The sequence below is a fragment of the Desmodus rotundus genome, chromosome 12 (assembly GCF_022682495.2).
Source record: "Desmodus rotundus isolate HL8 chromosome 12, HLdesRot8A.1, whole genome shotgun sequence".
Taxonomy (NCBI): domain Eukaryota; kingdom Metazoa; phylum Chordata; class Mammalia; order Chiroptera; family Phyllostomidae; genus Desmodus; species Desmodus rotundus.
This window is the reverse complement of record NC_071398.1, coordinates 45809179-45823264: the sequence shown is the minus strand read 5'-3', so window position 1 is coordinate 45823264 and position 14086 is coordinate 45809179. Positions and strand designations below refer to the sequence as shown.

At 47.8% G+C, this 14086-nt stretch overlaps 1 protein-coding gene across 3 annotated transcripts in view; it reads right to left on the bottom strand.

Moving 5' to 3' along the window:
- Positions 1-1236: 1236 nt before the first annotated feature.
- TRPM4 (transient receptor potential cation channel subfamily M member 4) overlaps positions 1237-14086 on the bottom strand; it is a 33382-nt gene continuing 20532 nt past the window's right edge. For 2 of the 3 annotated variants that reach the window (XM_053915213.1, XM_053915214.2), the window contains 11 exons: positions 13964-14041; positions 12015-12086; positions 11042-11461; positions 7527-7659; positions 7265-7439; positions 6770-6947; positions 2673-2851; positions 2302-2434; positions 2010-2082; positions 1812-1917; positions 1237-1567 (listed from right to left, as the gene is read on the bottom strand). In XM_053915213.1, the coding sequence (XP_053771188.1) occupies positions 1563-1567; positions 1812-1917; positions 2010-2082; positions 2302-2434; positions 2673-2851; positions 6770-6947; positions 7265-7439; positions 7527-7659; positions 11042-11461; positions 12015-12086; positions 13964-14041 (1552 nt within the window). In that variant the 3' untranslated portion in view covers positions 1237-1562. The remainder of the gene's footprint in view (positions 1568-1811; positions 1918-2009; positions 2083-2301; positions 2435-2672; positions 2852-6769; positions 6948-7264; positions 7440-7526; positions 7660-11041; positions 11462-12014; positions 12087-13963; positions 14042-14086) is intronic. The other variant, XM_024566313.3, reaches the window with a different exon arrangement.

Here is a 14086-nt window from a genome sequence, read left to right as displayed (position 1 = left end):
TGGGTGGAGCGAGGGGGTGACTGAGGAGATCCAACAAAACCGGGTGGAAAAGCTGAAAACTGCCACCAACTGCTCTGGAACGATGCTCTGGAACCAGAAGTTCCTTTCTCCTCCTCCAGTCACTGGTGTCCCTCTAGCGCCCCCTTTCGGCAGAGCCGGGTATAAAAAACCGATTTGGAGCTGAGACAAGAGCTTAACCCAGCGCGCTCACTGAGGGAGTTTCTAGGGCTCTGTAGCATTTGACATTTCCAGATACAAACTAGTGCTTTCTAAAGGCTTTGGAGCCAGGAGGCTCAGATTTCTATTCAAACGTGGCCACTTTCGAGCTCTGTGACCTTGTGTGAGTGCCTTAGTTTTCTAATCTGCAAAATGGAGACATTAGAACCCACCTGATAAGGCTGCCACAAGACTTCACCGATTTTGTTCGCGCGAAGCACTTTACACAATGCCAGACACACAGCACCCTGTACGTGTTAGTCTTTGTCGTCATTGCCACCGTCCTTTATTACTCCTTGGGTCAGCGAGAACTACTTCAGCCTCTTCGAGAGAAATCTGGTTGCCACACAGCACTTGGCGATGTTTCAAAGCCACTCTGCACCCGAAAGTGGCAGAGAGTTGGAATGCCTCCAATTCGGAGAAAGGATGTTTTGGTTTTGATTTTCTGGATGTGTTGGTTGTTGGTGGCTTTCTTGCTATTTAACTAATAATTGCTGTCAGCTCAGCCTTGTCATTACCAGTTTAGTTTATTACGGGTTGTTTAGTTACACTGCGTGCGTAATGATGCGTATTTGCTTCGATTTCCATGTGTGCACGGGCCTGTAATTTTCCACTAATTAGACTTTTTAAAGACACATATGCAGTTATCTACTCAAATTTGCATCATCTGCTCCCCTGTTGCCAAAGCAGATGTACACAGCGCCCACCCATCCCCACGCCAAGAAATAATTCACTTTCATCACTGCGTTCTTTCTCTGCTGTGAAGTAGCAAGTCGGGGGTGGGGTGCAGATGGTTCTTGTCCCACCGAAGTGAGAGCCATCGAAGTACTGCAGACCAGAGGGGTTGCATCTGAGTCAGACAGGAACGGCGGGACAGGGAGGAGGGAGCAGAGCCCGAGTTACCCCCAAAACAGCAGCAGCAAACTGATCAGGGACCTCAAACTCACCCCCAGCTCCAGCTCCCACCCCCCAAAGGATTCAGACGCCACCAGTTCCCCAAGAATCAAGCATCCAGACACCTCAAATCAAATGGCTTTATTTCCCCAGTGTGGGGAGCTGTGGTCCATGTACCCCCAGGACCCTGGAGCTTCTCCCGCCCAGCGGGCTGTGGTAGGGCTTTCAACGGGCCATGCCTGGGCGCCAGAGGCCAATCCTCCCAGAGTGAGGCTGGTTCTGGGAGGGCCCGGGGCCTGCTGTGGTTCCCAGGGATGTGACTCCCTGCGGTGGTCCCGACAGTAGTCCAGGAGGTAAAGGCCACCTCTTACGGGGGTCTTGGACCAGCTAGGCCTTACTCTGGGAGCAAGAACGCCCCAAGGGGGCTACTTCTTGAAGTCCTCCAACAGGATTCAGTCTGGTGAAAAGAGAGAAGCGAGAACAGGCAGTGGGTATAGAGAGGAGATCAGAAAAAGCGGGAGGCTGATCAAAAGGAGAAAGACCCATGAAAAGCCCAAAGGAAACCAAGAGAGTGAACCGGGGCAAAGAAAGGGTGGCGGAAGAGAAATACAGACAGGGGAGCAGAGAGCTGGAAAGCAGGCACACAGAAGCAGGTAGTGCCAGAGGCCAGAGATACACACAGGTAAACCCTACACACTGACCTTTGGGCCCAGGAGGGGCTGGAGGCTGGGGCCACCCCGGGGGAAGCAACGCAGAGTGGCTCAGGGCCTCGGCCACCCAGCCCAAGACATGGGTACAGTGCTGGACCTGGGGAGCACATAGGACATCACGGCACCAGATGGAGATCCACGCCCATCCCATCCGGCCCACCCTCCCCCAGCCTGGCCCGGAGACCTCACCTGCTGTTCCAGCCCTTTCAGACGCTGCTCGTACTCGCGGATCTGTCTCAGCTGCTTCAGTGCCGTGTCCACCCTGGATTCCAGCACACAGGAATTCAGGCCTGTGCCTGCAGCCCACCCACCTGAAGTCCAGCTCCCTGAAACTCCGCCTTCCTCTCCCCTACCTTTCCAGAACCTGGCCCAATCAGGCTCTGCCTCTAGCCTGATGCTACGCAAACCCCAGCCCATTCTCCCCTCAATCTATGCTCCCCAAAGGCCAGAAACCCCGCCCCTGGCCAGGCCCGGCCCTCACTTCTGCGATGTGCGCTTCAGACGCTCAGAGTCACTTTCCCGCTTGTCCCTCGCGCGCGCTAGTAGTAAATTCTCCTTCTGCACTGATTCCCACGTCAAAAGCCGCCTCTCATCGTCCTTATGGAGGTGGACCCCTGGGGAGCAGGGTCAGATCGGAGTAAAGGCCCGCCCGGTCTTTGGGACATTCCCACTCCCAGACCCAGCCTCCTGGCACAAAACCCTGAGTGAGCCCTCCCAGACCACGCCCCCTGACAGCTTAAGCCCTGCCCACTGGTTCTTCCCAGACATCTTCCCCAACCTATCCATGTTCTTCTTTTTATGCCTGGTCCCGCCCCTTGTGTTTCTGTCTTTTGGGCCAAGACCCGCTCTCACGAAAATGCGATGGCGAGCTGGCCCTGTGTCTGCACAATCGACGGATGATGAGGCGCACGTGCGAGATGATGATGAAGGGTGGGGCCAGCGCAGGCCGAGAGTGAAATTCCCGGATGAGGCTATAGCGCTGCGCCTTCCAATAGAGGTCGCTGTTGCCCTGTACTTTGCCAAAGGTGTAGCTGTGGGGACCAGAGGTCAAGGGTCACTAGAGTTCAAAGCCCAGTCAGGGTCAGTGGATGTCAGACATTATGTTCAGAGTACAAGGTGGCAGACAGATGTCAGAATCAATGTCAGAGGATGCAATTAGTAGTTAGGGTAGGAGGGCCAAGGGTCAGAGATCAGAGGTCAAGTTGGGAATATTGTCATGGATTAGGGTAGAGGTTAAACTCAGGTTCAAAAGTCGGTCTGAACACAAATAACTAAAATCAGCAATAAAAATGAGGTCATTACTTCCAACCTTACAGAAATAAGAAGGATGATAAGAGAATACTATCAACTGTATGCCAACAAAAAAGATAACCCAGGTGAAATGGAAAAGTTCCTAGAAACACACAAATTATGTAAAATGACACATGAAGAAATAGAAAATCTCAAAAGACCTCTAACATGTAAAGAGAAAACTAATCAAAAATATGCAAAAAATAAAAAATAAATAAAAAAGCCCAGGACTAGGCTTCACTGCTGAATTTACCAAACATTTAAAAAACTACACCAATCCTTTTCAAAGTCTTTCAAAAGGTGAATAGGAGAAAACACTTCCTGACTCATTCTGTGAGGCCAGGATTACCATATCAATTATATATATCAATATCAATATCAATATCTATCTATCTATATATAAGAAAATTACAGATCATTATTCTTTATGAATATACATGCAAAAATTCTCAACAAATACTAGCAAACCTAATTCAGAAGCATAATAGAAGGATTATACACCATGACCAAGTGGGATCTATTACAGGAATATAAACGTGGCTCAACATATAAAAACCAATCAATGTAATACACCGCATTAATAGAACAAAGGAAAAAATGACAGTCATCCCAACTGACACAGAAAAGGCATTTGACAAAACCTAACACCCTCTCGTGATATTAAAAAAAAAAAAGCCCTCAGAAAAGAAAAGAATAAAAGGAAGCTTCCTCAACATGGTAAAGGGTAATTATGAAAAACTCACAGGTAACATCCTACTTAATGAAGAAAGACTGAAATCTTTCCCTGAAGATCAGGAACGAGACAAGGATGCCCACTTTCACCACCACTACTCCTCACTGTACTGGAAATTCTAGCCAGAGCAACTAGACAAGAAAAAGAAATAAAAGGCATCCAAAATGGACAGGAAGAAGTAAAACTATCGCTCTTCACAGATGACATGATCCTATTCTAGAAAACCCCAGAGAATCACAAGAAAGCTACTGGAACTAATAAGTGAGTTCAGCAAAGTTGCCAGGTACAGGATCAACAAACAAAAATCAGCTGTGTTTCTATATACCTGCCATGAATAAGCCAAAAAGGAAATTAAGAAAGCAATTTCATTTATAATAGAATCTAAAAGAATAAAGCACCTAGAAACAAATTTAACCGAGTGAGACTGGTACACTAAAAAGTACAAAACAATGCTGACAATGATGTAAAAGATCCTAAATAAACGGAAAGATATCCTGGGTTCTCACGCACAAAGACTTAACATTGTTAAGACAGCAACTCTACGCAAAGTATCGATTGCAATCTCTAAATTCCGACAGCCTTTTAGGTAGAGATGGACATGCCAATTCTTTAATATATATGGAATTGCAAAGGCCCCAAATAGCCAAAACAACCTTGAAAAGGAACGAAGTCGAAGGGCTCACATTTCCCAATTTCAAAATTTTGCTACAAAATCAAAACATCATGTTTCTGGCATAAGAACAGACATATCAGCCAATGGAATAGAGCTGAGAGTCTAGAAATAAATCTGTACGTCTATGAGTGTCATAACTCAACGGGCGCCCACCCTCAAAGATAGATTGAAACCCTAACCCCTAGTACCTCAGAACATGACCTTATTTGGAAATAGGATCTTTACAAAGGTAATCAAGTTAAAAAGGAGGTCATTAGGGTTGGTCCCTAATCCAATGACAAATGTCCTTATAAAAAGGGGAAATTTGGCCCTGGCTGGTGTGGCTCAGTGGATTGAGTGCCAGCCTGTGAACCAAAGGTTCACCGGTTCAATTCCCAGTCAGGGAACATGCTTGGGTTTTGGGCCAGGTCCCCAGTAGGGGGCGTGCAAGAGGCAACCACACCCTGATGTTTCTCTCCCTATCTTTTTCGCCCCCCTCCCTTCTCTCTAAAAATAAATAAATAAAAATATTTTTTAATGGGGGGTAGGAAATTTGGACACAGATATGCACACGGGGAGAACACCTTGTAAATGCAAAGAAAGAGATTGGAAAGGTGCATCTAGAAGCCAAAGGTTGCCAGAAATCCACCAAAGCTAAGAGAGAGGCGTGAGACAATTCTCTCTCACAGGTCTCAGAAGCAGCCTTGATTTTGCTCATACCTTGATTTTGGACTTCCAGTTTCGAGAACTGTCAAACAATAACCTTCTGTAATTTAAAGCCACCCACTTTTGGGTACTTTGTTAGGGAAGCCCCAGGAAACTAATGTAATGCGCAATTGATTCAGAGTGCCCAGTCCATTCAGTAGGGGGAAAACAGCCTCTTCAACTAATAATCCTGAAAGAAGTGGATTCCTACATGCAAAAAGAATGTAGCTGGGTCCCTACTTCACACCATATACAAAAATGAAGTCAAAAGGGACTACCATCTGAATATTGGAGCTAAAACCATAAAACAGGAGTAAATCTTCATGACTTTGGATTTGGCAAGGAGTATGTAGATATGACACCACCAAAGGTATAAGCAACAAAAGAAAAAATAAATAAATTGAGCTTCATCAAAACTCAAAACTTTTGCACATCAAAGTATAGTAGCAAGAAAAGTGAAAAACAACCACCAGAACAGGAGAAAGAATTTGCAAATCATATATCTGCTAGCAGTTTAATATCCAAAATATATAAAGAAGTTCAGCAATGAAAAGACAACCCAATTAAGGGAAACAAGCAGAAGATCTGAATAGACATTTCTCCACAAATATACAAATGGGGTAATTAGCACGTGGAAAGATCCTCAGCACCACTGGTCGTTGGGGAAACGCAAAGCCAAACCGCGCTGAAATAACCAGTTCATATGCGCTAGGATGGTCACCACTTTCTACAAAAGAAAACAACTGTTGGCAGAAACACAGAGAACTCAGAACCCTCATCAATTGGTAGTGGGGATGTGACATGGTGCAGCTGCTGTGGAAAACAATTTGGTGGTTCCTCAAAAAAGCAAAACCTAGAATTACCTTATGACCCAGCATTCTAGTCTAGTAATGTATCCAAAAGATCCAAAAACAAAGACTTAAACAGATACGTGAATGCCAATGTTCGGAGCAGCATTATTCACAACAGCCAAAGATGGAAACAGTCCTAGGCCCCATCAACAGATGAATAAACAAAATGTCTTAGGTCGATGCAATGGAATATTACTCAGCCATAAAAAAGGAATGGAGCCCCAACACACGCCACAACATGAATGAACTTTGAAAACTTGATGCTAAGAGAGATAAACCAGACACAAAAGGTCAAACAGCATATGATTCCACTTATAAGAAACCTCGAGTACGGGCAAAGTCTTAGAGATGTAAAGAAGGTTACGGGTTTTCAGGGACTGGGAGGGGAGGGGGAAATGGGCAGTTACTGCTTGCTTACAACACTTTCATTTGGAGTGATGAAAATGTTTTGCAAATTTCATGTTACATATATTTTGCTACCATAAAAATTTTTACACGTTCAGCCAGGGCTCAGGGAGAGGAGCAGAGCCCAAAACCCAGGTCAGGAGCAGCGACTGGCAGGGTCTGTGGACAAGCCAGCATTAGATTTGAGTCCGAGTTCAGGGACTAAAGGGGAAATGAGCTGGCTGGGATCCAGAATCATGTTGGGGTCCAGAATCATGCTGGGGTCAAGGGTCACGGTGGGTGGCCCACGATCGGAGAGGGCAAGGCCTCCTACCTGAACATGGCGATGAGGAGGTTGACCAGTAGGATGTTGGCCACCAGCAGGAAGATGACGAGAAGCAGCACCACCAGCCAGTTGGCGTAGTGGGAGACGCAGTAGCCGTCCGGGGCCCCAGACGGGCGCGCCCACAAGCCCTTTTCCGATGAGCAGTTGGCGTGCTGCATGAGGGTCACTGCGAAGGGGCGCACTCAGAGAGGGGGGCAGAGAGGCCGGGCCCTAACGAAGACAGAGGCCCAGAGGGGCGAGGGGGAGCAGACCCCCGGAGAGAGGGCGACAAAATCCCAGAAAGCAGGGGGATGAGACCCAAAGACCCACAGGAGGGGTCAGAGACGTAGAGAGAAGAGGACAGAGTCCCCCAGGGGTGAAGGGGAGGGGCACGCTCGGAGACCCGCTGAGGCTGAGACTCAGCGAGAAGGGTGTAGAGACTCGGAGACGCGGAATCAGAGAGGAGGGGCTCGCAGAGAGGGTGTCAGGCCCCTCCCGGTGTACCGTCCATTTCCTCCTGCGGGATCTGCCCGAAGATCTGCAGGTAGGGCCGGTAGAAGACACGGCGCAGGATTTTCGGGAGGTCTTGGTCCTGAGGCCTAAGGAGGCCCTCTGTGGCCACCCCGTAAGCAACCAGCCACACGCCGAGGAAGAACAGGAAGAAGAACACATCCTTCATCTGCAGGAGAAGAAGATGAGACCAAGCCCGGCCCCGCCCTTCCCGGCCCCGGCCCCGCCCAGTGCCCCTCTGGCCCCGCCTCCTCACCATCTTGCTCACGATGACGATCTTGGGCCCCAGCTGTTTATTGACCGTGAAGATGTGCAGCAGGCGCAGCGTGAAGATCATGAAGTCGAGGCAGAGGACAGTGCGGCCCAGGTCATACAGGCCCGGGGTCAGCCTGGGGAGTGAGGAGACGAGACAGGGGTCACTCAAGGGCTCAGGGTGCCTAGGAAAACCTGCATCTTCCAGACAGCAGGCTTCAGGTGAGGCTACGGCCACCCCCAGGCAGGAATCGGGACAGCCCATTCACCCAGGTGTATCAATTTCCCGATGTCACCGGGGCTGCGACAGCATGGACCCCTTAAACAACGGCTGCATGGACAATGGCCTGAACAGAAGCCTGGGAGGTCCCTGTAACAATCGAGTTGAAAAAACTGCTGGATATATGTCCAATCTATCAGAGGCAAAATACAGAGAATTCTAGCAGACCAATCATCAAGAGAGAAAGGACCTAACAGGAAAGTGGGAAAAAGCCGACACGCTTCATAGAGGAAGGTCAAATGGCCAATCACATTGGCAGACTCTGGGGAAAATAAAAAGTATATTCCTATTTTGCATAATCACGTATATATATAATCAATGAACATAACATTTTTAAGTGGAGGCAAAGTTTATGGAAAGGCAATTGATAGGAGTCCATGGGACTATCAGTTATGAAAAGACACCCAACCTAACTAGTAGTCAGGGATGCACAAATTTTAAAAAGAGACGTCATTTTTACCAGAGTGGCAAAAAAAAAAATTTTTTTAAGTTAAACTCAGAGCTACAAAATTTTAAAGATTGAAAATATTAGATTTTGTCAAGCATGTCAAGAGGGTACTCTCTTACTCTGATGAGTGTGTAAGTGGGTGAAGCTATTTTACAAGAAAATCTAGCCACATCAAGAATATACATACGTACACTTCGAAACACAAAATTTAAATCTGGAATGTAAACTTTTATTACTCTGGAATAATAAAAAAGTGGAAACAACCCAAATGTCCATCTGGGAGGGACTGGCAAAGCAAAATGATTCATCCATGTAATTCTGGAGATCACTGGAAATTTCTCTATTATAAGTCAAGATCTTTGGACTTTTTTCCCCCATGTGATAATTTATTTCTTCCCTAGAAAACAGCGAGCTTGACAAAATGTGTGAAATATCACTGGTATTCCTAGAGTGTGATAGCACATGGCCTTAACACTTTAATCTCAAACGATGCTTTGTACAGAATACAAGAGATAAACACAAGCACATTGTTCTGCAAAACTCTCTCACATCACTGTTGGAATCAGTTATTCATGTCATATTACTTGGTCGCATTTCTAACACAGCATGGGTGAAGCATGCCTCTCAGTGTGTCGACTGAGGAGAGACTAGAAGGTATCCTTCGTAAATAGTCCATGAAGCTCTTCATCTGTTCTCCTTAAAAGGACCTGTGTCCTAACTGCTGGGACTTTATAGAAAAAGAAAAAGGAACATCATCAGTAGAGTATTGGACCCAGGGCAGCTAGTACATGATGAATATCTGGAGGAGGAAATGAAATAGACTTTGTGGAGAAACGTTTGGCCTGCTTTCATCCTCTTGAAGTCCAAAGCTTTTGTCTCAATGCCTCATGAAAAGAACTCATTCATTCGTTAAATTCTGGCAAGGAGAAATCTGTCTTGTCTGATCTTTAGCCAATGATGGCTAAAATTCCTTCATCTGGCATTTGATATTGCATTTTCGAAGAATACGATACATTTGCAAATACTGGCATGGAAAAAATGTCAGGACATATTGTAGAGAGCACAGAAAGGTTGCAGAAGAATACATAAAATATACTGTCATTTGTGTATAAAAGAAGTATGTATATCTGTCCATGTAAATGCATAGAAAAAGAACAGGCAGGATGTGCACCAAACTGTTGATGGAAGTAACTCCTGAGAAAGTGAAGACACTTGAAAAGACTGAGGAAATCATTGGTTTATGTTCTATGTCCTTCATTTATTTAATCTTGTTCAATGAGGACATATTTTTGCATTTCTTTCGTAAGAGAGTATATTTCAAAGATCTTTTCAGGTGAGATAGAGACAGAGTGACTTAAGGAGAGAGAGACAGCAAGAAGCACACTCAGAGTACCATTTGGGGAGACCTCAGGACATTAGGGAATGCAAAAGAGGGCCACAGAGTCTGGGAGGGGTAAAAGAAGGCTTCCAAGACAGACAAAGCAAAGCTGAGCCCTAAAGGAAGCACAAGAATTGGGTGGCCAATGACAGGAGTGGAAAGTGTTTCAGGAGAGGGGGACAGCATGTGCCAAGACCCAAAGACAAGATAAGTTGTTCCCAAGGACATTTCAATGTGCCCTTTGTGCCCTCTCTCTGGGCACCACACTGTATAACTTGGAAACTATGGAAGAAATGAACAAATATTATATAGCCCATTCTTGGCAGCAGAAAGTATTGCAGGGGGAATCCACGATTTGTTTTTTATAAATCAGCTAAGAAATAGTGGAAATGGTTACCGTTTTGTGGACTAAACATCTGAAACAACAACCAAGCCTCCCTGACAGAATCTGAATCTATGACATTTGACCAGGAAAACGGGACATAGAAGAAGCAAAAGCCACAGAGGAAAATTCACACACACGGACTTGAAATTTGGCAAAATTCAATGTAGGCAAAAACACGAATGAGGAACCAAACAGTTGCGGCAGAACTTCACCCAAATAACAGTGAAGTAGTTTCAGAAACCGACAGTGACTGAAGCTAGTTTAACTGCCCTGCATACAAGATCGATCAAGGAAGTTTCAAAATACTTCCTGGATAAGAATTTCTCAGTACTGGTAACATTCTGCTTACAAATTTATAATTATACAGACACAAAATATCAAGGACCGAGGTCAAAGCCGCTGTCCCCGAGACGAAGGAACTGTGAGCAGATTTCTCAGAGGGGCTGGAGTGAAGAAAAAACAAAGTAATCAGGAGACAGCCTTGCAGAGAAGGGGGGCCCTAGACCAGGCAGGGCCCAGATGCCAGGCGCAGGGGCCCTGGGGAAGGGAGGGCTGGGTCAGCTCTGGAAGAGCCTGGAGTCCTGGAAGCTGGGGCCAGGGGCCAGGTGGGAGAGGTGGCCATAGATGGAGAGGGGGGTGGGACAGAGAGAGTCAGGGGTGGGAGGTCAGGGCCCAGGACTGCAGGCTGTGGAGGAAGAGGAGGGAGTAGGCGAGGCGGTGGCCAGCATCCCACCTGGTTTCCAGGAAGATATGGAGCATGGCAGGGCAGCAGTGCCGATGCAGGGCCAGGATGGATGGGGGCTCAGAGAAACCCCCAGGAACCCCCAGATCCGGCAGAAGCAGAGGGGACCTCATTTTCACCATATCATCCCTGAAGCCAGATACCCACGTGGGAGCGAACTGCTTCTAGACCATCTTTACGCCGTCCTTTCCATCAAGAGGGGTTTTCCGTTTGTCGCTTTAAGAGTAAGTGGAGCGGGCTTTGGCCGCTCTGGGGCCAGAGGCTTGAAGGCCACGGGGACACTCACCGGCAGCCCACGCCCAGGAGGAAGCAGGTGAGGGCCACAAGGTCGCACTGGTTCCAGGTGTCTATGAGGTAGAGGTGCAGCCGGCGGCGCAGCGGGGCCTGGCAGGGGCCTGGCCCGGGCCCTCCGGTGGCCAGGCTGCCCCAGCCGCCACCCAGGCCCTGGCGGAACTCCTCGCAGAGTAGGGTGAAGGCCCAGAAGTACAGCAGCAGCTCCAGGGCTCCGGGCAGCGAGGGCTGGAAATCAACCAGCAGCACCCGGGCGAAGAGCGTCAGGAAGAGCAGGTAGCTGACCACGTTGCCCAGGAAAGCCGTCACCGGTGCCCCCCAGAACTGGGACCAGCGCCGCAGGTGTGAGGAGCACCCTCTCCGGCCGGGCTGACTCAACACCCCCAAGGGCATCTTCTCAGGGGGGTCTGCTGGCCTGAGGGAGGCAGAGAGGAGAGCTCAACTTGACCCCTGGACCTGACCTTCACCATTAGCAAGACCGCTAACCTGTTCCATGACCTCCGCCACCCTCACGACTTCTGACCAGGCCTGAACTTAAACTAAGACTGAGGTCTGACGTCTCCTTGACTTGTGACGCCTGTATCTAACCTCTGATCTCTGAAATCTTCTACTATCAAGACTGCTTACCTTTCACCTCTGATTCCTGCCACCCTTCTGACCTCTGGCCCCTGGGATGACTTCTGACTCTTGTCTGGCTTCTGATTCCAAGTCCTGTTCTTTCACTATCACCATCTCTGACTCTGTCTGACCTTGAACCATCTACCTGACCTCTGACCCTCAAATATGACCTCTGACCCCCTCACTTTCATGACCTGGGCTCCCCAAGGTTGAAAACTCAGACCCTGTATAATAACCTGTCACTCACAGATTCTGAGATCAGATTACCTAGCCCAGTTCTCTCATATAAGTCTTCCTCCCCCACATCTGGTATCTGACCACACAGCCATATTTGGCTTCTGAATTCCCACCTTCTCGGTCCAGGCGTATCTCCGACCCTTCTCTCCTGAGTTCTGATCCTCTGTCTCAATTTCATCCTGACTCTTAATGGTGACCCCAAAGAGAAATGCCAAAATGAGTAATGCTAATAATAATACATCCAAAAAGCTACCAGGGAAAACAACAGGTTTGGAGAGGCACTGTCTCTTCATAAACCAAGCAGAAAATGATAATCCAGAAGTAGAAACTACCCAAATGTTCATCACCTGATGAACGGATAAACAAAACGTGTCTCCCTGGACAATGGGATCTTATTCAGCAAAAAGAAGGAATGAAGCCCCAGCTGGCATAGCTCATTGGATTGAGCACAGGCTGCAAACCAAAGGGTCGCGGGTTTGATTCCCAGTCAGGGCACATGCCTGGGTTGCGGGCCAGGTCCCCAGTGGGGGGCCACATGAGAGGCAACCACATGTTGATATTTCTCTCTCTCTCTTTCTCCCTCCTTTCCCCTCTCTAAAAATAAATAAATAAAATCTTTTAAAAAAAAAAAGGAAGGAGCGAAGCACTGATACATGCTGCAGTGTGGATAAATCTTGAAAACCTAATGCTAAGTAAACGAAGCCGGTCACATAGTGTATGCTTCTGTTTGTAGGAAATGGCCAGAAGAGAAAAATCCAGAGACAGAGAGTGGATCCGTGGTGGTCCGGGGCTCTGGGGAGAGGAGAACGGGGGGAGGGGAGAGTGACTGTTAATGGGGACAGTTTCTTGTGGCAGTGAGGAAAATGGTTTAAGATTAATCGTGGTAATGACTTCACAACTCTGAATATACTAAAAGCCGTTGAATTGGATAACCGTAAGTGTGTGAACGGAATGGTATGTGAATTATATATCTCAGTAGAGCTGTGCTAAGGAAATTAAGTGAACCCTGGCTTGAGCTTTGTGTCCATACGCCAAGGTTGTGGGTTCGATCCCCAGTCAGGACACATACCAGAATCCACCGATGAATGCCTCAATAAGTGGAACACCAGATAGATGTTTCTTTCTCTCCCTTCCTCTCTCTCTAACAAGTTTTTAAAAATCATATTAAAAAAAGAAAAGAAGTGGAAAGAACAGTAATAGCTAAAGAATGTGAGAAGCAGAGAGGAGCACAAGGGAATGACAAGGGAAACGGCCCTGGTGTTTCCACTGCGCCCTCTGCAGTATCGTGGGACCGAGACCGTGTGGTGGGTCGGAAGGCTTCCCGAGGGCTGCCATCTCCAAACAGCCAGAGCCGGGCCACACACAGATTCCTGGGCCCAGCCCCAAGCCTCCCTGGGAGAGGAGCTAGGGATCTGTGAACCTGTCCATGGCTAAGAGCACAGATTCAGGCACGAGAAGACCTGGGTTCAAATCCCAGCGCTACCACTTACTGGTCACGTGACCTGAGTCAAGTAAGAGAAGCCCTCAGTTACTTCATCTGTGACTGGGTTGATAACAGAGCCTACTGCCCTGGGTTGCTGGGAAAATGAAATGAACTGATTTTCCAAAGGACTTCGCACCACAGCTGCCACTGTCAGTGTCCTGCAACACCAGCTATTGTCATCATCACCGTCACCGTTGCATGGTGCAGAAGGTGGGAAATCACTCGGCCAGGGCGCCACTATTGACCCTGACACAGGGCCTTCTCTCCAACCTTTTTTTTTTTAAAGCCTTCTTTTTCTTAAAAAAAAAAAAAGGTTTTATGTATTTATTTTTTTGAGAGGTGAGGGGAGGGAGAAAGAGAGGGAGAGAAACATCATTGTGTGGTTGCCTCTCGTGCGCCTCCTACTGGGGACATGGCCTGCAACCCAGGCATGTGCCCTGACTGGGAGTCGAACCACCAACCCTTTGGTTCACAGCCCTTACTCAATCCACTGAGCTACACCAGCCAGATGTCCAACCTTTTTGAGTATGTATATATATACACACTCACCACCTCACATGGTGCTGGCGCTTCACTCACCTGAACGGCCCTTCCCCATTGAGGCCCCCATCCACGCCCAACCCCAGGTCCTTCTGTGTGGGCTCCTCGTCTGACTTCCTGGCATGGAGAGAAGCACAGAGTGAGAAGCGGGGGGAGGGGAAA